The 24,337-nt window shown below is 50.4% G+C and overlaps 4 gene segments (V, D, J or C); all 4 read left to right on the top strand.

The window, feature by feature from the left end:
- The first annotated feature begins 4,553 nt into the window (after positions 1–4,553).
- Positions 4,554–5,306, top strand: LOC116485570. The segment is given in 2 exon segments: positions 4,554–4,596; positions 4,921–5,306. Coding segments are annotated over 2 exon segments (429 nt in total).
- A 5,276-nt stretch (positions 5,307–10,582) lies between these two features.
- On the top strand, positions 10,583–11,320 carry LOC116485572. The segment is given in 3 exon segments: positions 10,583–10,628; positions 10,720–11,071; positions 11,230–11,320. Coding segments are annotated over 3 exon segments (489 nt in total).
- Positions 11,321–11,343: 23 nt separating this feature from the next.
- LOC116485573 lies at positions 11,344–11,800 on the top strand. The segment is given in 2 exon segments: positions 11,344–11,386; positions 11,484–11,800. Coding segments are annotated over 2 exon segments (360 nt in total).
- Positions 11,801–12,449: 649 nt separating this feature from the next.
- On the top strand, positions 12,450–12,944 carry LOC116485574. The segment is given in 1 exon segment: positions 12,450–12,944. A coding segment is annotated over 1 exon segment (495 nt).
- Positions 12,945–24,337: the final 11,393 nt, after the last annotated feature.

Here is a 24,337-nt window from a genome sequence, read left to right on the forward strand (position 1 = left end):
TTTCCCTTTCTTAAATCTGCTCTCACAGAGGCAGAAACAGTGGCAGGTCCCTGTCCTTCTCACTTTGTAACCTTTCCTCAGAGGGTGCCCATTGCTGCACTTATTCCTAAATTCCTGAATTCCAACTAACAAGATTATTCCACCTCTTTTCTCCTTATAGATGGATTTGCACTGGAAATTCCCGTACAGAATTCTATATCCATTAGCAAGTTCAAGAAATTTTCATGACTGCCCTGTGAAATCAAAAGCCTACCAACAATATTTGATAGTACTGTCTTACACTGGCATAACTTGAAGGAGAATGAAGCTCCAGAGAGGCTACTGCTCTTTGCAGTAGGGAAAACTTCAGTGGAAAGTGGCTTTCAAAGAGACAGGTACAGCGCTAAAAGGGTTACCAAGCAGAATCGGTGTGTCCTTATAACCAGGGATGTCACTCCAGATGACACTAGCATGTACCACTGACAAACACTTTGGTGATGAGAACATTGTGCCTGCAATGCCCAAGTATTTCTAAGGAAAAACTCTTCCTCTTCCCCACTGCACTGCCCTTGCTCCCTCACCACCAGTGCTGCCAGAAGGAGCTTGGGGGACACGTCCCTGTGGCTCAATGCAGGGGCTCTCCAGCTGCCACCCGAGGGAGGCACCTCCTCCTCCCACGTGGCACAGCTCAGCCTGCCCTGGGGACAGTTTCCTTCTGCGAGTCTCAACTGGGAGAACAGAGAGCTCTGAGACAGCTGAGTGGGACACGCCAACATGCTGCTGCTGGCAGCGCTGGTGGCCACATCCACTTGGTCTTGTAAGTCCCTCCTAGTTTACCTTACTTTTCCTTATTGCTAAGGAAAATCTTCCCAAATCCCAGATTGGCATTAATAGCATCATATCTCCTCTCCTCTCCTCTCCTCTCCTCTCCTCTCCTCTCCTCTCCTCTCCTCTCCTCTCCTCTCCTCTCCTCTCCTCTCCTCTCCTCTCCTCTCCTCTCCTCTCCTCTCCTCTCCTCTCCTCTCCTCTCCTCTCCTCTCCTCTCCTCTCCTCTCCTCTCCTCTCCTCTCCTCTCCTCTCCTCTCCTCTCCTCTCCTCTCCTCTCCTCTCCTCTCCTCTCCACCCCTTCCATTCTGTTCTCCTGTAGATGGATTTGCACAGGAAATTCCCATACAGACTCCTGTATCCATCACCAAATATCAAGGCAGTACACGTCTGCGATGTCATTTTAAAGACATCTCTGCAAATTTTGATAGCACCATCATACACTGGTACCAACAGAAGGAGAATAAAGCTCCAGAGTGGATGTTCTACATTTTAACAGGGAAAACATCAGCGGAGAAAAACTTCCAAGGGCGCACGTATACAATTGAAAGGATTTCTACACAGAAAATTTGTACTCTTACAATAAAAAACATAGCTCCAGATGCTGCTGCTACCTACTACTGTGCCTACTGGGACTCTCACTACAGCAGAAACCCAGCAATCACCTCGACCAATACTCCCTCGGTGGCTCAACCACAAACAATTTGAAAGATCCCAAATCACTTCCCCCAGAGTGGATGAGCCGCCTGGCCTCAACACGCAGGCTCTGCACAGCCGGGACTGGCTCGGCGCTGAGCCACTCCTTGGAGGGGGCAGCTGCCAAAAGGTGGGGATTTCGACGCAGCAAGTGGCACGTGCAAAGGGAACGGTGAAGGGTAAATGCCTAACCCAGCCTCGGCACTTCCTCATCCACTGATTTTGCTCAAGCGTGGCATGGAACTGGTTGTAAGGAATTCTTTACTAAAAAGGGCAATTTTCCATGCTACTATTCCTGGAAATAACTGAGCTTGTTGACCTAGAGCCCATGGCTTGACACAGAAAACCAAAAAAGCGAGCCTTAAGCAGGAGGACAGTGCTTTTTCACTTGTTAGTTTTACAAAGCAAAGATTAAGAAAATAAAAAAGGTCTCTTTTTGGGTCAGGGTTGGATATTTTTCAGCCTCCATGTTGTAAGAACTCCTTTGCCAAGTTTTTCCTGTGTTCACCATCTCCCTCTAACCAGAGCTGGATGGTGGACCTGACTCTATACAAGAGCTATCTTCCCTTTCCAGATGATGTTTTGCTGGTTGTAGTGGTTTTACCCAGCTGAGAAAATGAACTCCACCACAACCACTCTCTCACTGCCCCTTCTGAAAGGGAAGCGGGGGGAAAGTATGATGGAAAGGGCTCCAGGCTTGACTTAAGGACAAGGACATCACTCACCAATTATTGTTATGAGTAAAAGAGACTCAATGTAGAGAGACTAATAAAATATAATGCCTATCACTAGTAGTCTAGCACAGTGAGAATTAAAAGTAAACTCAAAACACTTTCCCCCTCTACACCACACCCATGCACCATCTCCTGTGTCCTCCGCCCAAGAGTCAGGCACGTGGGAATCGGAAATGGGGGCCCAGATTCCTACTTTTCTCACACTTTGTATGAGGAACAGGATTTTGCAGCTGGTGGGAGCAAGAAACCACCCTTGGACTGGCAGTCACTGTGAGGGCTCAGACCTTTGCAAGGCAGATCATTCAGTCAAAACACAGCTGAAGTAAGAGAAAGAGCCCCATACCTTGTTGCGATTCCTCATAAGCCAGGAGTCAGTCTCTCCCACACTTGGTTTGTCTCCTGATGTGGGGGAAATGAAAATCTTTCCAGGCACCTTGGGTGTTTTCAGGTCCCACAAAAGGATTGCACTGACTCTGCTGATGTCAGTAGTAGCTTGGGTATGGACACTTTATACATTCTTATTGCTGTGGTGTAGTTTGCCAGAAAATTTAAGCAGCAGCAGCCTCCTGACCATCCACCTCAACCCTCCCAAACCAATGATAATGAGTGGAGACACCACCATTGGGTGTGCCAAATGAGTCATTTCCTCCCCAGAGCTGTTGCCTCCTTCTCCACCTGCAGGGCTTTATAACCTTCCTGCCCCTACTTCCGTTCCACACTTCACCCAAGTAGGCAGCATGCTGCTGCTGCCTGTCCTGCTGGCAGCTTCTTGTTGGTCCCGTAAGCCCCGTTCCCTTTCTCCTCTCCTTCCCCTGTGCGGAGAACACAGCCCCTGCTCCAGACTGCAGACGTTTTGAGCCCTCACCAAGTTTTCACCCAATTTCTCTCCATTCCCTTCAAGGTGGAGATGCGCAGGCAGTGCCGGAGCAAACCCCAGTGACGCGGACTCAGGCAGAGGGCCGCTCAGCCAGCATGGCATGCCGGCTGACGAAAGAAGACACCGTGCACTGGTACAAGCAGCTTCCTGGGCAGCCGATCAAGAGAATACTGTACGTGTCAGGACAGACACCTTTGTTTGATGACAGCTCTGACAGACAAAAGTATCAAGTGAGGAAGAGTGCCTCTGCACCTCTCTATTTTCTCCAAATAAATAATGTAAACCAGAGAGACGCTGGCACTTACTACTGTGCGTACTGGTATTCATATCAAGGCATCACAGCGTTAGATGGGCCAAGATAAACCATACAAAAAGGCACTTGGCACTCCAAACCGCAAGCTCTGAGCTCTGCCGAAACACAGATACTTCCTCATTCAGCCCTGCTCTGATGATTTTCTGCCACTGGGCAGGAAAAACAAAACATAGCATGACAACTGCTAAATAGAGGATGTTAATAATCAGGATATTATTTCCAGACTTACACATCTCTGTAACATGCAGAAGCTGCAGGTACCCGTCAGTTGAGATTACAAATAGGGAACATTGCTGACTTGAAGACTTGAATATATGGAAAGCACTCACCTGGCTGTGAACACAGCCTGTCTGTGCCTCATGAACAAACAGCAGCTGAAGATTTCTATTGTTTATTGAATCCGTGGAGCAAGAACAGCAATGTAGCTCTACATATTTGGTGCTCTCTCTTGAAACTAGGTGTTCGTCTGTAACAAGGAGAGAAGACAAATGATTTGGTAGACCTTCCTTCAACATTTTTCTCCTGTCTTCCTTGGCATTTCAGTCCCTACAAAGTCCTACAACAGACCAGAAATGCCACTTTATCATCACAGTTTCTCCCCGGAGGTGTCCAGAAGAGAAGTGACGTCCTCAGCCATGGGCTATGCCTCCAACAAACAGAGACAGACAGCAAGGAGTTCATCAGCAGTAGTCAGCATGGATTCACCATGGAGAAGACGTGGTCCCTGGTGGGGTGGGGAAATGCCTTCTGCCACTGCAGGGGACCGCACACACTCAGCGCCCACCAGGGTGGCTTCTGGGCTGGGAGCTTCACGCCCTGATGTACGACTGCAGCTGCTCTCACTCTCAACCCCTTCTCAGCAGCTCTGCCTCAAGTTTCCACATGCCACGCTCCTTGGACTTACCAGACTTTCTGAAGAGCTGATGGGATGACAACGTCCTCACCAACATGAGCATTCCCAGGTCTAAGTCCTTTCCCAGGCTGCAGTGGGTTCTCTGCAAACGTAGCCCCACATGGTTGCGCCCACAAGAGCCATCGCTGGAGACGTCTGCTCCTCCCACTCAACCCTGTCCCCATCTGTTTTTTTTTTCCCTCTCCTCTGAGTCTCAGCTGAGCGGGACCAGCAAACATGCTGCTGCTGGCAGCACTTGTGGCCACCACAGCTTGGTTTGGTAAGTGCTTTGTACTTTATCTTGCATTCCCTCACAGGCAAACATGGTTGCACTAACAGACATTTTCCCAAATCCTTTATTGCTGGTTAAAGACATTATTTCTCCTCTGACTTCCCTTCCCTTCCCTTCCCTTCCCTTCCCTTCCCTTCCCTTCCCTTCCCTTCCCTTCCCTTCCCTTGCCTTCCCTTCCCTTCCCTTCCCTTCCCTTCCCTTCCCTTCCCTTCCCTTCCCTTCCCTTCCCTTCCCTTCCCTTCCCTTCCCTTCCCTTCCCTTCCCTTCCCTTCCCTTCCCTTCCCAATTCTCTTCAATTCTCTTCTCTTGTAGATGTATTTGCACAGGAAATTCCCATACAGACACCAATATCCATCACCAAATCTGGAGGAACAACACGCCTGCAATGTCATTTTAAAGGTGTCTCTAGAAATTTTGATAGCATCATCATTCATTGGTACCAAAAGAAGGAGAATGAAGCTCCAGAGTGGATGTTCTACATTTCAACAGGGACAACAGCAGTGGATGAGAGCTTCCAAGGCCGCACGTATACAATTGAAAGGGTTTCTAAACAGAAAATATGTACTCTCATAATAAGAAGTATAGTTCCAGATGACACAGCTGCCTACTACTGTGCCTATTGGTACACTCACTACGGCAGAAACCCAGCGATCACCTCGACCAATACTCCCTCGGAGGCTCAACCACAAACGATTTGAAAGATCCCAACTCACTTCCCCCGGCATGGATGACCCGCCTGGCCTCAACACGCAGGCTCTGCACAGCCGGGACTGGCTCGGCGCTGAGCCACTCCTTGGAGGGGGCAGCTGCCAAAAGCTGGGGATTTCAACGCAGCAAGTGGCACGTGCAAAGGGAACGGTAAATGGTAAATGCCTAACCCAGCCTCGGCACTTCCTCATCCACTGATTTTTCTCAAGTGTGGCATGGAACTGATTGTAAGGATTTCTTTAGTGGAAAGGTGCTTATTTCCATGCTGCTGTTCATGGAAATAACTCAGTATGTAGTCCTGAAGCTTTTGAAAGTAAACCAAACAGTAAACCAAAATACAAAACTTTAACCTGAAGATCACTGTTTTCTGAAGTATTAGTTTTACAAAGTGGAGATTAAGAAAATAAAAATGGTCTCTATTTGTGTAACAGGATTGTTAGAAACTGTATTAGCCTGTTTTCTATTGCATTGAGTCAATAAATTGCTTTCAATTTTCTTTTAGAATCCTGGTAGATACACGGTGCACTTTCAAAAAAATGTTTAAGTTTTACTTGGACTTATTACTCCCAATGTTTTTGAAGTTAAAATTTTCTTTGCAATGTGTGAGTAGATGCTCCTTAAGGGCTGGCACTGGTGCAGGTTTGAGTGCATCTCAGACTACCGTGGCTTTTCAGGAAGAGCTTGGGTAAATGTGAAATTTTAACATGCAATTTGAGATATAAAACCTTTTGTCAGAGTATTAGATTTGTAAAATTTACAAAAGTAGGTGTAAATACCTGTTCCGACTATTTTTGGATTCTTTTATCCCCCTTCAGTGCAACCTCTGCTATCAAAGGAGACGTGTTTTTTTCACACGGTGAAAATGGAACGCTTGGTTTCTAATTTTAAAATGTGTATAAACTGTAAAAAGCACAGGGCAAGGTAAAATAAAATATTATGCTAAAAAAAAAGACGATGCTTGGCTAAGCATGAGCCAGAAGCATACAAGGTGGCCAAGAAGGGCAACGGCATCCTGGCCTAAATTAGAAATAGTGTAGCCAGCAGGAGCAGGGAAGTGATCGTCCCCTGTACTCAGCTCTGGTGAGGCCACACCTCGAGTGCTGTGTTCAGTTTGGGGCCCCTCACTACAAGAAGGACATCAAGGCCCTGGCGCATGTCCGGAGAAGGGCAACAAAACTGGTGAGGGATCTGGAACACAAGTCCTGTGAGGAGTGGCTGATGGAGCTGGGGTTGTTTAGTCTGGAGAAGAGGAGGCTCAGGGGAGACCTCATTGCACCCTACAACTTCCTGAAGGGAGGTTGTCATGAGGAGGGCGTCAGAAATGGCCACAAGTTGTACCTGGGGAGATTTAGATAAGATATCAGGAAAAACTTTTTCTCTCAAAGAGTGGTCAGGCACTGGAACGGCCTGCACAGGGAGGTGGTGGAGTCACTTTCCCTCATGGTGTACAAGAAGTGCCTGGAAAAGGTGCTACAAGATAACGATTTAGTAGCTTAGTGAGTAGTACCGGTGATAGGAGGACAGTTGGACTAGAAGATCTTGTAGGCCCTTTCCAAACTTGTGTTTCTGTCATTCCACGATTCTAAATTTTTCAGACTCTGGACTGTAAGAACTCCATTCCCAGGTTCAGCCTGGGTTTGTCTTCTCCTTCCAACCAGACCTGGATGGTGGACCTGACTCTATACAAGAGCTATCTTCCCTTTCCAGATGATGTTTTGCTGGTTGTGCTGGTTTTTCCCAGCAGGGAAGATGAAATCCACCACAGCCGCTCTCACACCCCCTCCTCAAAGGAGAATGGGGAAAAGGTATGATGGAAAGGGCTCCAGGCTTGACTTAAGGACAAGGACATCACTCACCAATTATTTTTATGAGTAAAGGAGACTCAATGTAGAGAGACTAATAAAATTTATTGCCTATCACTAGTAGTCTAGCACAGTGAGAAATGAAAAGGAAGCTAAAAACACTTCCCTCTCTCACCACCTCCCCGATTCACCATCTTCTGTGTTCTCCCCCCAAGAGTCAGGCACACGGGAACAAGGAATGGGGGCCCAGATTCCCACTTTTCTCACACTTTGTATTAGGAACAGGATTTTGCAGCTGGTGGGAGCCAGAAGCCACCCTTGGACTGGCAGTCACTGTGAGGGCTCAGACCTTTGCAAGGCAGACCATTCAGTCAAAACACAGCTGAAATAAGAGAAAGAGTCCCATGCCTTGCTAGGAATTCTCAAAAGCCAGGATATGGCCTCCCTCACACTTGGTTTCTCTCGTAATGCGGGGGAAATTACCATCTTTCCAGGCACCTTGGGTTTTTTAAGGTCCCACAAAAGGATTGCACTGACTCTGCTGAGGTCGATAGTAGCTTGGGTATGGACCTTACTGCATTTTTGTTGCAGTGGTGTATTTTCTCTACAAAAAATTAATCAGCAGTAACCCCCTGTTCCCTGCTCTCCCCATCCCCACCCAGCAATGGAAACGAGTTGAGGCACTTTCCTTGGGTATACCAAACGAGTCGTTTCCTCCTCAGAGCTGATGGACCCTCATAACAGATGACGCTTGCATGTACCATTGACAAACACTTTGGTGATGAGAACATTGTGCCTGCAATGCCCAAGTATTTCTAAGGAAAACTCTTCCTCTTCCCCACTGCACTGCCCTTGCTCCCTCACCACCAGTGCTGCCAGAAGGAGCTTGGGGGACACGTCCCTGTGGCTCAATGCAGGGGCTCTCCAGCTGCCACCCGAAGGAAGGCACCTCCTCTTCCTACGTGGCACAGCTCAGCCTGCCCTAGGGACAGTTTCCTTCTGCGAGTCTCAATTTGGAGAACAGAGAGCTCTGAGACAGCTGAGTGGGACACGCCAACATGCTGCTGCTGGCAGCGCTGGTGGCCGCAACCACTTGGTCTTGTAAGTCCCTCCTAGTTATCTTACTTTTCCACGTTGATAAGGAAAATCTTCCCAAATCCCCGATTGGCATTAATAACATGATATACACTCTCCTCTCCTCTCCTCTCCTCTCCTCTCCTCTCCTCTCCTCTCCTCTCCTCTCCTCTCCTCTCCTCTCCTCTCCTCTCCTCTCCTCTCCTCTCCTCTCCTCTCCTCTCCTCTCCTCTCCTCTCCTCTCCTCTCCTCTCCTCTCCTCTCCTCTCCCATTCACTTCTCTCGTAGATGGATTTGCACTGGAAATTCCCATACAGACCCCTGTATGCATCACCAAATATCAAGGCAGTACACGTCTGCAATGTCATTTTAAAGACATCTCTGCAAATTTTGATAGCACCATCATACACTGGTACCAACAGAAGGAGAATAAAGCTCCAGAGTGGATGTTCTATATTACAACAGGGAAAACATCAGTTGAGGAAAAGGGCGCACATATACAACTGAAAGGGTTTCAAGAAAGAAAATTTGTACTCTTAAAATAAGCAATATAATTCCACATGACACAGCTACCTACTACTGTGCCTACTGGGACTCTCACTACAGCAGAAACCCAGCGATCACCTCGACCAATACTCCCTTGATGGCTCAACCACAAACGATTTGAAAGATCCCAAATCACTTCCCCCAGAGTGGATGAGCCGCCCAGCCTCAACACGCAGGCTCTGCACAGCCAGGACTGGCTCGGCACTGAGCCACTGGGGCACCTGTGATTTCAACGCAGCAAAAAAGGGGCAGCTGCCAAAAGCTGGGGATTTCAACGGAGCAAGTGGCACATGCAAAGGAAACGGTGAAGGGCAAATGCCTAACTCAAACTCAGCACCTCCTCTTCCCCTGGTTTTACTCAAGTGAGGAAACTGGAATATTCAAGCAGGGAACTGATTGTAAGGATTTCTTTACTGGATAGGGGAAATCTTCCGTGCCGCTGTTCCTGGAAATAGCTCAGCGTGTTGTTCTGGAGCTTTTCAAAGCCCGTGGTTTGACACAGAAAACTGAAAGAAAAATTTCCCTTGAAAGCTTGAGTGCTTTCAAAATCAAACTGAGATGAGGGGGAAGACTCCCTCTGACTTGGAGTGAGAAAGTCCTGGGGGCATAGATCGGGGCACTTACTTGATAGGGCTGGGAAAATTACGTGTTGAGTAAGCAACTGGTTTGTACTTCAAGAAAGGAATGTGGCAGCAACAGCATCAGGAAACTGTCATTATAAAGCCTATTCTTGAGACATTCTTAATGGGGAAGCAGTGGAGATGGAGTCAAGCTGGGCAGAGGGCTGCTCATCAGCAGGTGTTCAGATCTCAGCACTGAATGTGTAATCACAAGATTCGGGCTTGCCAGATAAATGCCAGATGATAGAAAAATTCCTAAGCCCATGTGCAGCGTCAGATTTGGGAATCATACACTGCTTGATGAGAAAATTAGATACTAAATAAGCACAAGACATAGAAAGATGTTTATAAATATAAAGAGGAAACTAAAAATAGGAATGTGAGTGTATTGCTACCGATATCCAGAAGATGTCATGACTAGAAAGCATTTCTGTTTAAGCTAGTGAGCTAGACACATATCCCAGGTGCTCAGTTCTAGTGTGGCACCCGGACCGTGGGAGGTGGCTAAGTACAAAGACAGCTGCCCCTGATGGGTAGAGAGAAAGGCTGCTTTCTCAGGGATGTGGGAAATGGCAGGGGTAGGGCCAGGGACCAGAAGGCTTATTTGAGGGCTGGGCATGCCTTTGCTGCATATTTCTGACTTTTAAATTACTGCAGCTTTCAGTAACAGTTTGAAAGCATTGCCACACCATTTGCAGCATGGGGAAACTACTCTTCCCATGCCCACCACCACAGGAAGAGGGATTTCAGGTGGAAGCTCTCTTATCTCGTCTCTCCCTCCAAGAAGCAAAGATATACCCAGGTGGAGATGAAGCAAGAGGAACCCAGGCTAAAAGTGAGGCACAAATCCATAAGAGTGGGCAAGGAGCTGCTGCAGCAACCTACCTGTGACCGTGCTACAGTGCGTGCAGATGGCCACGAGGCAGCTGCCGTAAAGCCAAGCTGTGTCTGCTCACACCGGGCTGAATTCGGGGAGCTACAACGGGCAGTGGCATCCACCTGCAGGGCACCAGCACTTGCAGGGAGGTTCCCAGGGGCAAGGAGACCCCTGGCCCCCAGGAGCTGGAGCCACGCAGAGGAGCTGCCATTGGGTGCCGGGTGCCTGAGCCACTCCTTTCTGCCCCTCCAGCGCCTGCTCCTTCCCTCCCTCTCGCCAGGGACCAGGGACGGACGCACTCTGCCCGGGCCAGGTCACGGAGGCAGACTCCACCTCGTGCCATGCTCATGCTGCCGTTGCAGGTGCTTCTGGCTGCTGCAGCCCTTTGCTGCTGTAAGTCGTAGGTGCGAGCTGCGGGGTCGGGGAGCCCGCGGGGGTTGCCCCTGCTGTCACCACAGTGCTGTTCCTCTGCTTTCCCTTGCAGATGGAGCCGCGCAAAGCCTCTGGCAGCCAAAACCTTCCGTGCGCAGAGTGGCATACAGCACTGCGCGGATCGACTGCCACTTCTCGGGGTCAGACTTTCCCAATGCCTACATCCACTGGTACCAGCAGAAACCCAGGGAAGCCCCACAGCACCTTCTGTATGTGCAGACAGGGGCAGCTGCGTACTACAACCAATCCTACAGGGAAGCTTTTGGGGCCGAGAAGAAGAAGACGGAGCCCATCTGTACTCTCACAATAAAAAGAGTCACAAAGGAGCAGGAAGCCACCTATTACTGTGCTTACTGGGAGAGCACAGCCGTAGAAAACCCTCAGGCAGCCGGCACACAACCCAGGCTGTGCTCCCCACCACAGGCGGGCGAGGGCTGCAAACCTCACCTGGCTGCAGGCTCCTGCCGGCCTGGCTGGGCACACCTGCAGGAGCTCCCGAGGGTGGAAGACGTGGCAAAGAAAGGCCCCAACATACTTTATGTCCCACCTGCATCTGGCACAGCCTCATTGCACGTCAACAAGACAAGTGGTTTTTCCTGCTCGGATCCACTTGGCCAGTGCTCGACACTGGATCCGAGCCTGTCCCCGCATAGAAGCCCTACGGAGGTCAGCGACCATGTGGCTGCTGAGAGCTTTCGTCTTGGCAGCTGCTTTTTCTTGTACGTGCCCTGCTCACCCCACTGCCTGCATGTCCTGGGAGAAGCTCTGCTGCTGCTTCAGCCTTGCATTCCCCATTTCCCTCTTGCTTTCCTACAGGCAGCCCTGCACGAGCCTTGCAGCAAAGCCCGGTATCTGTCACCAAGCCCGAAAGCAAAACGGTGCTCATCACCTGCCACGTCTCTGTCCCCGACTTTGACAAAGCTTTCATTCACTGGTACCGCACGAGGCCTGGGGCAGCTCCTGAGCGCGTTGCCTACATGGCATCCACGCTCTTCCTTGCGAACCGGGAAGATGAGGGGATATTCAGCATCGAGAAGGACGTGGGCAAATCTCTCTGCACCCTGACGGTGACCAAAGTCACCTCGCAAGATGCTGGTACCTACTACTGCGCCAGGTGGGATGCACAGCAGTAGAGAGTCATACGCAGCCTGCACAAAGATGTGCTCCGCTTCCTGGACCAGACCCTGAAATGCACAAAACCTCAAGGAATATGCCCACCCTGCCTCCCCATCAGCCCCAAGCCCATCGAGCACACTTCTCAGGCAGCGGGGCATCAAAGGCGCTGCAGGGCTGGTGCAGGCTGTCCAGATGCTCTCTGTGGCTGGCACCAGCAGAGAAGTCATTTCACTTCAGCAACAAAAAGGGGATTTCCCCAGGTATGGCAGGAGAGAGAGAGAAAAGGAAGAAGAAAAACCTTACAGCACATGTAGCACTGAGGTATCAGTTGCACCTCGCAGAAGAGGGAAAGCTCAGACACCTGTCACAGCTGTACAAGAACAGAGTGCCCCTATTCAGCTGGGAAAGCCTCTGAGCCCAGGTACTGCGTAGCAGCTTCCAACTCCTCTGAATGCAGCAGTAGGTTGCTCCAGACTACAAACGACCGCTACCATTCAGCAGGGTTTGGCGGCGCTGCTTTCCTGCAGCATTACCTGCCTGCTTCCTGGGGCCCCTCTCCCCAAGGACCCCAAGTGAGTCACATCCTCTCCTCAGGCTCAGCCCCCTGGCCCTGCTGCAGAGGCAGCATCTTTCTCCCACAGCCGGAGGTGAGCGAGCGCCATCGGGATGCTGCCGCTGCCAGTCCTGGCCCTGGCTGCAGCCTGGTCACACGCGTTCCCCCTCTCAGGAGGGCAGCGTGGGGAGCAGCAGCAAGTGGCTCTCATGCATATGACCATGTGCAGGTGGCTGGCAGTGCTCGTTGTATTACTTTCTCTCCTGTCCGCTGGGCAAGCACAAGTGCTGCTGCAACAGCGTCAGCCATCTCTCACCAAAAGGACGTCTTCGACTGCAGTGATCGATTGCAAAGTCGAGGGCATAGATGACTTCCAGGGTGCTTACATCCACTGGTACCGACACATACCCTCCAGGGCTCCCGAACGGCTTCTGTATGTGACCTCAACAGCACAGATTTCCTACGACAAGGATTCCTACAAGGACAAGTACCACTCTTCTAAAAGAGGCAAAAATACCTGCACCCTGTCAGTCAAAGACATACGTGAGGATGATGAAGGTACCTACTACTGTGCCTACTGGCAGTCTCACAGAGCGAGACAATCGTAGGCAGCCTGTGCAGAAAGGCGGCTGCAGCCTGAGTGGCAGGCGTCCTCTCAGATGCAAGGAACCAACGTTACCTTCCTGCAGCCACCTCTCAGCTCCTCAAACGTCCCTCCTGGGGCATCCCTTCCACTGAGGAAGGAAGTCTGAAGAGCTGACAAACAGACAGGCAAGAAACGCAGTGCGCTGAAGCCTCTGCGGGCAATATGCACTGGGGTGGGGCAAAGGAGCACCCCTGTGGGTGATGACACAGAGAGGTCCATTTAGGCAGCACCGCTTACACAGTCTTTGCTGAAGGTGGATGCTTTCCCAACATGGTCTGAGCTAGCAAAAAAAGAAACAACAACAAAGTAAAGGGCACAGGGAGGGAGCACAGAAGGGGCGTATTTCCAGTGAAGGTCTATCCTGGGAGCCCTGGAGCCAGCCAGCTGGAAAGCAGCTTTGCAGAAAAGGACCTGCCTGGATGTCTAGTGAAGGAATGAGAGTAAACATTGTGCCCTTGCTGCCAAGATGGCTGTCAGTACCCTGAGCTGCATGAGGCAAAGTGCTGCCAGCAGGCTGGGGGAGGTGATCCTTTCCCTTTGCTTGGCATTGCATTGGCTCCACCTGGAGCGCTGAGTCCAGTTCTGGGCTCATGAAGGGACTGATGAAGCCAGGGATAAAAGAATGGGGGCTTGCTTAATCACATTAATGATTTCTAAAAAAAACAATCGTAATTATTAAAGCCAGGAATGAAAGAATGGGGGCTTGCTTAATCGCGTTGAAGTAGATATTTCGGAGTGTCTTTTCTTACTAGCCAAAATAAGGAGTCTTGGGGCCCCTCACAGAAGATGTTTCCGGACAAAATGGGGAACCTGTCTCAAAAACCACCTGAGACCGAGCTTGTGGTTTGGACAAGAGCCAAGGAGCAGCTGAGTCTGTACAAAGGCAGGGGGTCAACCAGCAGTGATGAAGAGGAGTTATCGGCCTTCATCCCCACAACCCCTAACGACCACCACCAGAAGGCACTGCGCAGGTGCAGATGGGAGGAATTTATGGAAATGACTCCTTGGAGCTAATTTTAATACAAAGCGGGGATAGGTTATGAATATGTATAGGCATATTGGGAAACTTCATGCATATGTAGCTTTTTGCTGCATATAACCAAAGCAAGTTGCCGCGTTAAGGTGCGCATGCCTTTGGGAACTATCCCACATGTGCCTGTGTTGCGGTTCCGCTCGAGTGGGCTGGGGCCGGTCCTCTTTAATATCTTCATCGATGATCTGGACGAGGGCATTGAGTGCACCCTCAGTAAGTTCGCAGATGACACCAAGTTAGGTGCGTGTGTCGATCTGCTTGAGGGTAGGAAAGCTCTGCAGGAGGATCTGGATAGGCTGCACCGATGGGCTGAGGTCAACTGCATGAAGTTTAACAAGGCCAAGTGCCGGGTCCTGCACCTGGGGCGCAATAACCCCAAGCAGAGCTACAGGCTGGGAGAGGAATGGTTGGAGAGCTGCCAGGCAGAGAAGGACCTGGGAGTGATGGTGGATAGTCGGCTGAATATGAGCCAGCAGTGTGCTCAGGTGGCCAAGAAGGCCAACGGCATCCTGGCTTGTATCAGGAACAGCGTGACCAGCAGGGCTAGGGAGGTGATCGTCCCCCTGTACTCAGCTCTGGTGAGGCCGCACCTCGAGTACTGTGTTCAGTTTTGGGCCCCTCGCTACAAGAAGGACATGGAGGTGCTTGAGCGGGTGCAGAGAAGGGCTGTGAAGCTGGTGAGGGGCCTGGAGAACAAGTCCTACGAGGAGCGGCTGAGGGAGCTGGGCTTGTTCAGCCTGGAGAAGAGGAGGCTCAGGGGCGACCTTATCGCTCTTTTTAGGTACCTCAAGGGAGGCTGTAGCGAGGTGGGGGTTGGCCTGTTCTCCCACGTGCCTGGTGACAGGACGAGGGGGAATGGGCTTAAGTTGAGCCAGGGGAGTTTTAGGTTAGATGTTAGGAAGAACTTCTTCACTGAAAGGGTTGTGAGGCACTGGAACAGGCTGCTCAGGGAAGTGGTGGAGTCACCATCCCTGGAAGTCTTCAAAAGACGCTTAGATGTAGAGCTTAGGGATATGGTTTAGTGGAGGGCTGTTAGCGTTAGGTTGGAGGTTGGACTCGATGACCTTGAGGTCTCTTCCAACCTAGAAAATTCTGTGATTCTGTGGGCAGCTGAGCTCCACCACAGCCGCTCTCTCACTCCCCCTCCTCAAAGAGGAATGGGGAGAAAATATGTGAAAAGGGGTCAAGGGTTGAGATAAGGACGAGAAAATCACACAATAATTATTGTAACGGGCAAAACAGACTCAGCATAAGAAGATAGTAAGATTTATTGGTCATTACTAACAAGCTAGAGAAGTGAGAAACAAAGGAAAGAAACCAAAAGCACCTTCCCCCCCCATCCACCCTCTTCCACCTCCTCCCCCCGAGTGGCGCAGGGGAACGGGGGAATGGGGGTTATGGTCAGTCTACAGCACTTCTTCTCTGCCGCTCCTTCTCGGTCACTCTTGTCCCCTCTGCTATGGGGTCCCACCCACGGGATGCAGTCCTTGATGAACTGATCCGGCGTGGGCTTCCCACAGGCAGCAGCTCTTCCAGAACTGCTCCAGATATGGGTCCGTACCACGGGGCCCATCCCTCAGGAGGAAACTGCTCCAACCTGGCTCCCCTACGGGCAGCAGCTCCTGCCAGGTCACCTGCTCCTGCGTGGGCTCCTCTCCACGGGCTACAGGTCCGGCCCGGAATCTGCTCCGGCAGGGGTCTTCCACAGGTGGCAGCCTCCGTCGGTGCAGGTCCACCTGCTCCACCGTGGTCTCCTCCACGGGCATGGAACCCTGCACCACCATGGTACTCCATGGGCTGCAGGGGGACATCCTGCTTCACCATGGTCCTCACCACAGGCCGCAAGGGACTTCTGCTCCGGTGCCTGGAGCACCTCTCCCCCTCCTTCTACACTGACCTTGGCGCCTGCAAGACTGTTTCTCACTCCCTTCACTCTCCCGGCTGCTGTGTGGCGCAGCTTTTTTTTCCCTGTCTTAAATATGCTCTCACAGAGGTGCAAAACAACATCGCTTATTGGCTCAGCTCTGGAAAACAATGGGGCCCTTCCCAAACATGGGGCAGCTTCTAGATCTTTCTCACAGAAACCACCCCTATGGCCCCCTGCTACCAAAACCTTGCCACGTAAACCCACTACAGCCTGGCGCTGAAATAAACCACATACCTACTTTATAACTCGTTTGCTTTGAGTTCTTCCATGAATCACTGGGGCACCTGTCTTAAGAGGAGAGGCTGAGAGAGCTGGAACTCTTCAGACCGGAGAGCCCCTCAATGTCTATAAATCCCTGAAGGGGGTGTAAAGGGCCCAGAGCCAGGCTCCTTCACATGGTGCCCTGTGAGGCAATGGGCACCAACAGAAACTCAAATGAAATTAAAATCAATCTGAGCACAAGAAAACCCTTTCTGACCCTGAGGGCAGTCCAACACTGGAATGGGTTGTCCCGAGAGGAGGTGGAGCCTCCTTGGGGACCCACTGGAAACAGTCCTGGGCAACCTGCTCTAGGCGACCCTGCTTGAACCAGGGTTGCACTTGGGGGCCTTAAGAGGCCCTTGACAACCTCAGCAGTTCTGGTATTTTCTGAGCCTGTGGCCCAAGGATCAGCAAATGACCTGCTATTGAATACTGCTGAAATGAACGACCTCCTCTGCAGCGTGGAGATCTGCTCCATGTGGGACCCATGGGCTGCAGGGGGACAGCCTGCTCCACCAGGGGCCTCTCCACAGCCCACAGGGGAACTGCTGCTGCCTGCCTGGAGCACCTCCTGCCCTCCTGCTGAACTCACCTGGGGTCTGCAGGGCTGGTGCTCTCTCCTTGCTCTCCCAGCTGCTGTTGTGCAGGAGTTTCTTTTTCCCTTTCTTAAATCTGCTCTCACAGAGGCAGAAACAGTGGCAGGTCCCTGTCCTTCTCACTTTGTAACCTTTCCTCAGAGGGTGCCCATTGCTGCACTTATTCCTAAATTCCTGAATTCCAACTAACAAGATTATTCCACCTCTTTTCTCCTTATAGATGGATTTGCACTGGAAATTCCCGTACAGAATTCTATATCCATTAGCAAGTTCAAGAAATTTTCATGACTGCCCTGTGAAATCAAAAGCCTACCAACAATATTTGATAGTACTGTCTTACACTGGCATAACTTGAAGGAGAATGAAGCTCCAGAGAGGCTACTGCTCTTTGCAGTAGGGAAAACTTCAGTGGAAAGTGGCTTTCAAAGAGACAGGTACAGCGCTAAAAGGGTTACCAAGCAGAATCGGTGTGTCCTTATAACCAGGGATGTCACTCCAGATGACACTAGCATGTACCACTGACAAACACTTTGGTGATGAGAACATTGTGCCTGCAATGCCCAAGTATTTCTAAGGAAAAACTCTTCCTCTTCCCCACTGCACTGCCCTTGCTCCCTCACCACCAGTGCTGCCAGAAGGAGCTTGGGGGACACGTCCCTGTGGCTCAATGCAGGGGCTCTCCAGCTGCCACCCGAGGGAGGCACCTCCTCCTCCCACGTGGCACAGCTCAGCCTGCCCTGGGGACAGTTTCCTTCTGCGAGTCTCAACTGGGAGAACAGAGAGCTCTGAGACAGCTGAGTGGGACACGCCAACATGCTGCTGCTGGCAGCGCTGGTGGCCACATCCACTTGGTCTTGTAAGTCCCTCCTAGTTTACCTTACTTTTCCTTATTGCTAAGGAAAATCTTCCCAAATCCCAGATTGGCATTAATAGCATCATATCTCCTCTCCTCTCCTCTCCTCTCCTCTCCTCTCCTCTCCTCTCCTCTCCTCTCCTCTCCTCTCCTCTCCTCTCCTCTCCTCTCCTCTCCTCTCCTCTCCTCTCCTCTCCTCTCCTCTCCTCTCCTCTCCTCTCCTCTCCTCTCCTCTCCTCTCCTCTCCTCTCCTCTCCACCCCTTCCATTCTGTTCTCCTGTAGATGGATTTGCACAGGAAATTCCCATACAGACTCCTGTATCCATCACCAAATATCAAGGCAGTACACGTCTGCGATGTCATTTTAAAGACATCTCTGCAAATTTTGATAGCACCATCATACACTGGTACCAACAGAAGGAGAATAAAGCTCCAGAGTGGATGTTCTACATTTTAACAGGGAAAACATCAGCGGAGAAAAACTTCCAAGGGCGCACGTATACAATTGAAAGGATTTCTACACAGAAAATTTGTACTCTTACAATAAAAAACATAGCTCCAGATGCTGCTGCTACCTACTACTGTGCCTACTGGGACTCTCACTACAGCAGAAACCCAGCAATCACCTCGACCAATACTCCCTCGGTGGCTCAACCACAAACAATTTGAAAGATCCCAAATCACTTCCCCCAGAGTGGATGAGCCGCCTGGCCTCAACACGCAGGCTCTGCACAGCCGGGACTGGCTCGGCGCTGAGCCACTCCTTGGAGGGGGCAGCTGCCAAAAGGTGGGGATTTCGACGCAGCAAGTGGCACGTGCAAAGGGAACGGTGAAGGGTAAATGCCTAACCCAGCCTCGGCACTTCCTCATCCACTGATTTTGCTCAAGCGTGGCATGGAACTGGTTGTAAGGAATTCTTTACTAAAAAGGGCAATTTTCCATGCTACTATTCCTGGAAATAACTGAGCTTGTTGACCTAGAGCCCATGGCTTGACACAGAAAACCAAAAAAGCGAGCCTTAAGCAGGAGGACAGTGCTTTTTCACTTGTTAGTTTTACAAAGCAAAGATTAAGAAAATAAAAAAGGTCTCTTTTTGGGTCAGGGTTGGATATTTTTCAGCCTCCATGTTGTAAGAACTCCTTTGCCAAGTTTTTCCTGTGTTTACCATCTCCCTCTAACCAGAGCTGGATGGTGGACCTGACTCTATACAAGAGCTATCCTCCCTTTCCAGATGATGTTTTGCTGGTTGTAGTGGTTTTACCCAGCTGAGAAAATGAACTCCACCACAACCACTCTCTCACTGCCCCTTCTGAAAGGGAAGCGGGGGGAAAGTATGATGGAAAGGGCTCCAGGCTTGACTTAAGGACAAGGACATCACTCACCAATTATTGTTATGAGTAAAAGAGACTCAGTGTAGAGAGACTAATAAAATATAATGCCTATCACTAGTAGTCTAGCACAGTGAGAATTAAAAGTAAACTCAAAACACTTTCCCCCTCTACACCACACCCATGCACCATCTCCTGTGTTCTCCGCCCAAGAGTCAGTCACGTGGGAATCGGAAATGGGGGCCCAGATTCCCACTTTTCTCACACTTTGTATTAGGAACAGGATTTTGCAGCTGGTGGGAGCAAGAAGCAACCCTTGGACTGGCAGTCACTGTGAGGGCTCAGACCTTTGCAAGGCAGATCATTCAGTCAAAACACAGCTGAAGTAAGAGAAAGAGCCCCGTTCCTTGCTAGGATTTTGCGTAAGTCAGGAGACGGCCTCTCCCACACTTGGTTTGTCTCCTGATGTGGGGGACATTACCATCTTTCCAAGCACCTTGGTGTTGAGGGATTTTTGAGACAGCAAGAATCCCATGGCTTGCTGTAGCTGAGCAAACCAAGCTACCAGGGCAACTATGAGAAGTTCCCATGACACTGTTCCCACATCACCCAATTGAGGAATTCAGGAAAATATTGTTACCAGTAGCTGGCCTCAAGGACAAGGTCTATGTGACTGCTAATCACAAGGGGGTTGTTTTCTTGCAGGTGGGGTTGTTTTCTTGTAGTTGTTTGTCTGAGTGCTTTTGACCAATAATCTTGTGTGAAACACTGTCCGCCCCTGTTAAGTTCACTATAAAAGTTAGGCTATTCGGGCAATAAAATGGAGCATGATCTGACTCTACTGGTGTCTGTCGTGCTTTCGGCCGTGCTTCCTGCAACACCTTGGGTGTTTTCAGGTCCCACAAAAGGATTGCACTGACTCTCCTGAGGTCAGTAGTAGTTTGGGTATGGACCTTTTTACATTTTTGTTGCAACGGTGTAGCCCGCCCCATCCCCACCCAGCAATGGTAAGGAGCGGAGACACCACCATTGGGTGTGCCAAATGAGTCATTTCCTCCCCAGAGCTGCTTGACTCCTTCTCCAGCTGGAGGGCTTTATAACCTTTCTGCCCCTACTCCAGTTCCACACTTCACCCAAGCAGGCAGCATGCTGCTGCTGCCCATCCTGCTTGCAGCTTCTTGTTGGTCCCGTAAGCCCCGTTCCCTTTCTCCTCTCCTTCCCCTGTGCGGAGAACACAGCCCCTGCTCCAGACTGCAGACATTTCGAGCCCTCACCAAGTTTTCACCCAATTTCACCCCATTCCCTTCCAGGTGGAGGCGCGCAGGCAGTGCCAGTGCAAACCCCGGTGATGCGGACTCAGGCAGAGGGCCGCTCAGCCAGTATGGCATGCCGACTGACGAAAGAAGACACCGTGCACTGGTACAAGCAGCTTTCTGGGCAGCCACCCAAGAGGATACTGTACGTGTCAGGAAAAAAACCTATATTGTATGATGTAGCTGATGAAAAAAAGTATCAAGTGATGAAACATGCCTCTGAACCTCTCTATAGTCTCACAATATATCATGTAACCCAGAGGGATGCAGGCACCTACTATTGTGCATACTGGTATTTTGAACGCATCACAGCGTTAGATGGGCCAAGATAAACCATACAAAAAGGTACTTGGCACTCCGAACCACAAGTTCTGAGCTCTGCCCCAACACAGACACTTCCTCATTCAGCCCTGCTCTGATGATTTTCTGCCTCAGGATAGGAAAAACAACTACACATGGCCCCATCAATTGAGGGTACAAATAGATGTACCCTGTCAAGATGGAGACTTGGGAAAAGCACTCACCTGGCAGTGAACACAGTCTGTCTGTGCCTCATGAACAAACATCAGCTGAAGATTTCTATTCTTTTTATTGAACCCGTGGAGCAAGAACAGCAATGTATCTCCATACCTCTGGTGCTCTCTCTTGAAATAAGGTATGCGGGTGTAACAAGAAGACTGCATGGTTTGGTAGACTTTCCTTCCCATTTTCCTGCTGTCTTCCTTGGCATTTCAGTCTCTACAAAGTCCTACAACAGACCAGAAACTCCACTTTTATCATCACAGTTTCTCCCCTGAGGTGTCCAGAAGAGAAGTGAAGTCCTCCGCCATGGGCTATGCCTCCAACAAACAGAGGCAGACGGCAAGGAGTTCATCAGCAGTAGTCAGCATGGATTCACCATGGAGAAGCCATGCTTAACCAATCTGATAGCCTTCTATGATGGGATGACGAGCTGGTAGATGAGGGGAGAGCAGCGGATGTTGTCTACCTTGACTTCAGCAGAACTTTTGGCACTGTCTCCCATCACATCCTCATAGGCAAGCTCAGGAAGTGTGAGCAAGATGAGTAGGCATTGAGGTGGATTGATAATTGGCTGCGTGGCAGAGCTCAGGGGGTTGTGCTCAGTGATGTAGTCTAGTTGGAGGCCTGTAGCTAGCGGTGTCCCCCAGGGGTCAGTACTGGGTACTGTGTCATTCAACTTCTTCCTCAGTCATCTGGGTGATGGAACGGGGTGCACCCTCAGCAAGTTTGCTGAGGACACAAAGCTGGGAGGAGTGGCTGATACCCCAGAGGGCTGCGCTGCCATTCAGAAGGACCTCGGAAGGCTGGAGGGTTGGGCTGAGGAACCTCATGAACTTCAAGAAGGGCAAGTACGGGGTCCTGCACCTCGGGAGGAATAACCCCAAGCACCACCACAGGCTGGGGACTGACCTGCTGGAGAGCAGCTCTGCAGAGAGGGACCTGGGAGTCCTGGCAGACAGCAGGCTGACCACGACTCAGCAGTGTGCCCTGGTGGCCAAAAAGGCCAACGGTACCCTGGGCTGCATTTGGAAGAGTGTTGCTGGCAGGTCAAGGGAGGTGATCCTCCCCCTCTACGCAGCCCTGGTGAGGCCACACCTGGAGTTCTGTGCCCAGTTCTGGGCTCCCCAGTACAACAGGGACATGGAGCTACTGGAGCGAGTTCAGAGGAGGGCTACGAAGATGATGAGAGGACTGGAGCACCTGTCGTATGAGGACAGGCTGAGAGAGCTGGGCCTGTTTAGACTGGAAAAGAGAAGACTGAGGGGAGACCTCATTAATGTTTTTGCGTTAAGGGATGTAACTGATTAACCATTATGAGTCTGGTTGGGTTCAGGGCACTGAACTATCATGGTCACGGATTCACCAACAATATAGCACACCCTCGCTCTAGTCACATTCAACGAGAACTATCACAGTTAGAAACAATGCAATTAAGTGCAATTTATTACACCAACAGGTACACAGGTTCTTTGGATTGCCAGCAATAAATTCACTGTCTGCAAAAGCAAGCTAGCATGCATTAAATACACAGGTACACAGCATGGCTATGAACGCGTTATAAGGCACGAAGACTCTAGAGATTTCTAAGTTTCCAGAGACACCTGGTATATCCAGGTGTTCAAATCTTACCCCACGGTGTCCCAGTGTGGGAGGAAGAGAGGCTCAGCCTGTTGACTGATCCCAGAAGTCAGAAGGTATCCTTCATGATGGTATCTCCCCGAACGTCCCCTCTCTCTTATGCCAATTTATATCATTTTCTACCTTTTCGGTGGAGCTTGAATGACTCTAGTCAAGCATATCTTGGTTATGATTGGTAAAAAGCTTTCTCACTTTCGTTTACAGGTATAGGCTCCGAGAAATTCAGAGTGCATGCTCAGTGAGGGGTGGTCATACCTTGGAGGCAGGTATCTTTTGGGATGGAGGTGTGTTTTGGTATTATAATGATATTGTAATGGGCAAAATTCACTGGAGTACAGCATTTGAGTTGTTGTCTCAGGGTAACAAATGTGCAGCTTACTGGTCTCGGTGTGCACAAGAACAATCGAGTCCTCCTCTTGTCACAGAGCCCAGCCGTGGTGTCTCCACTCTGCACTACCGTCCGTACTGTTCCTTAGAGTCAGCACACCAGGTTACCCCAGTGCGATAGCATCTAAGGTGGGAAGCCTAGGGAATGCTTAGGTAGTGCAGCCACGCTCCATGCTGAAAGCTTCTTCAATGCTGGACACTTTCCTTAAAATGTGAATATTAGTTTAATTTTCCTAGTCACTTTAGGCAATTACTCCACAAATGTCTATAAATATCTGAGGGGAGGGTGTTGAGAGGATGGATCCTTTCTCTTTTCAGTTGTGCCCAGCGACAGGACAAGAGGCAACGGGCACAAACTGAAGCACAGGAGGTTCCAGCTGAATATGAGAGGGCAATACTTTACTGTGAGGGTGACAGAGCACTGGCACAGGTTGCCCAGAGAGGTTGTGGAGTCTCCTTCTATGGAGATATGCAAACCTGCCTGGATGCCATCCTGCACACTGTGCTCCAGGTGATTCTGCTTGGTGGGGGGATCGGACTAGATGATCTTCAGAGGTCCCTTCCAAAACTGCCCATTCTATGATTCTCTGGTTCTGTGAAGAGAGACACAGTTTCCAATCTGCTTCTCTTCCAGCCATTCTTTCCAAGAAGTGCTTGCAGCTCACCTCAGCTTCAAAACCTAAGCCCTGCAGCTGTGCATTTCCTCCCCACACAAAACCACAGGCGAGGCGCCTGCTCCTGGGGATGCTGCTGTGGTTGCTGCAGGTTGATCCCCATGAGCTGCTGCAGTGGGGGTAGCACAGGCACAGGGGCATTTCAGCAGGCCGCAGCTGGGTGGCCAGGCTGAGGAAGCAAGACATGTTCCCTGACAGGGTGGGGACATGCCTCCTGCCACTGCGGGGGACTGCACACACTCAGCGCCCACCAGGGTGGACTCTTCTCACAGAGGCCACCTCTGCAGACCCCTAACTAGCAAACCCTTGCCACGTAAGCCCAGTATACTCTCACACCTCACATGGAGCAAGAGGTAAAGTCAAGAATCTCCAATGTGCATATTTCCAGGAGCAGTAATGGATAAGTGCAGAGCCAGTGCAGCACCACTCTTGATTTTGTGGTTCTTTGCACCACGTTCCCATCATATTTTATCCCACTCACATAGCCACAAACATCTTTTCCAATAGCGACAGGTTTTCAATTCAGACTGCTTTGCCATGAAGGCAGGAAACCAACAGCAAGCCGTTTAATGATCTAAGACCTACAGATGCCAAGTGCTTCAACAGAAAACGGTTAAAATTCTTGATGATGTGAAAGCAGCCCTTCCATCAGGCACTTTTCTCACACTTTGTATGAGGAACATGATTTTGCAGCTGGTGGGAGCAAGAAACCACCCTTGGACTGGCAGTCACTGTGAGGGCTCAGACCTTTGCAAGGCAGATCATTCAGTCAAAACACAGCTGAAGTAAGAGAAAGAGCCCCATACCTTGTTGCGATTCCTCA

This window comes from Aythya fuligula, chromosome 2, assembly GCF_009819795.1.
Source record: "Aythya fuligula isolate bAytFul2 chromosome 2, bAytFul2.pri, whole genome shotgun sequence".
Classification (NCBI taxonomy): Eukaryota; Metazoa; Chordata; class Aves; order Anseriformes; family Anatidae; genus Aythya; species Aythya fuligula.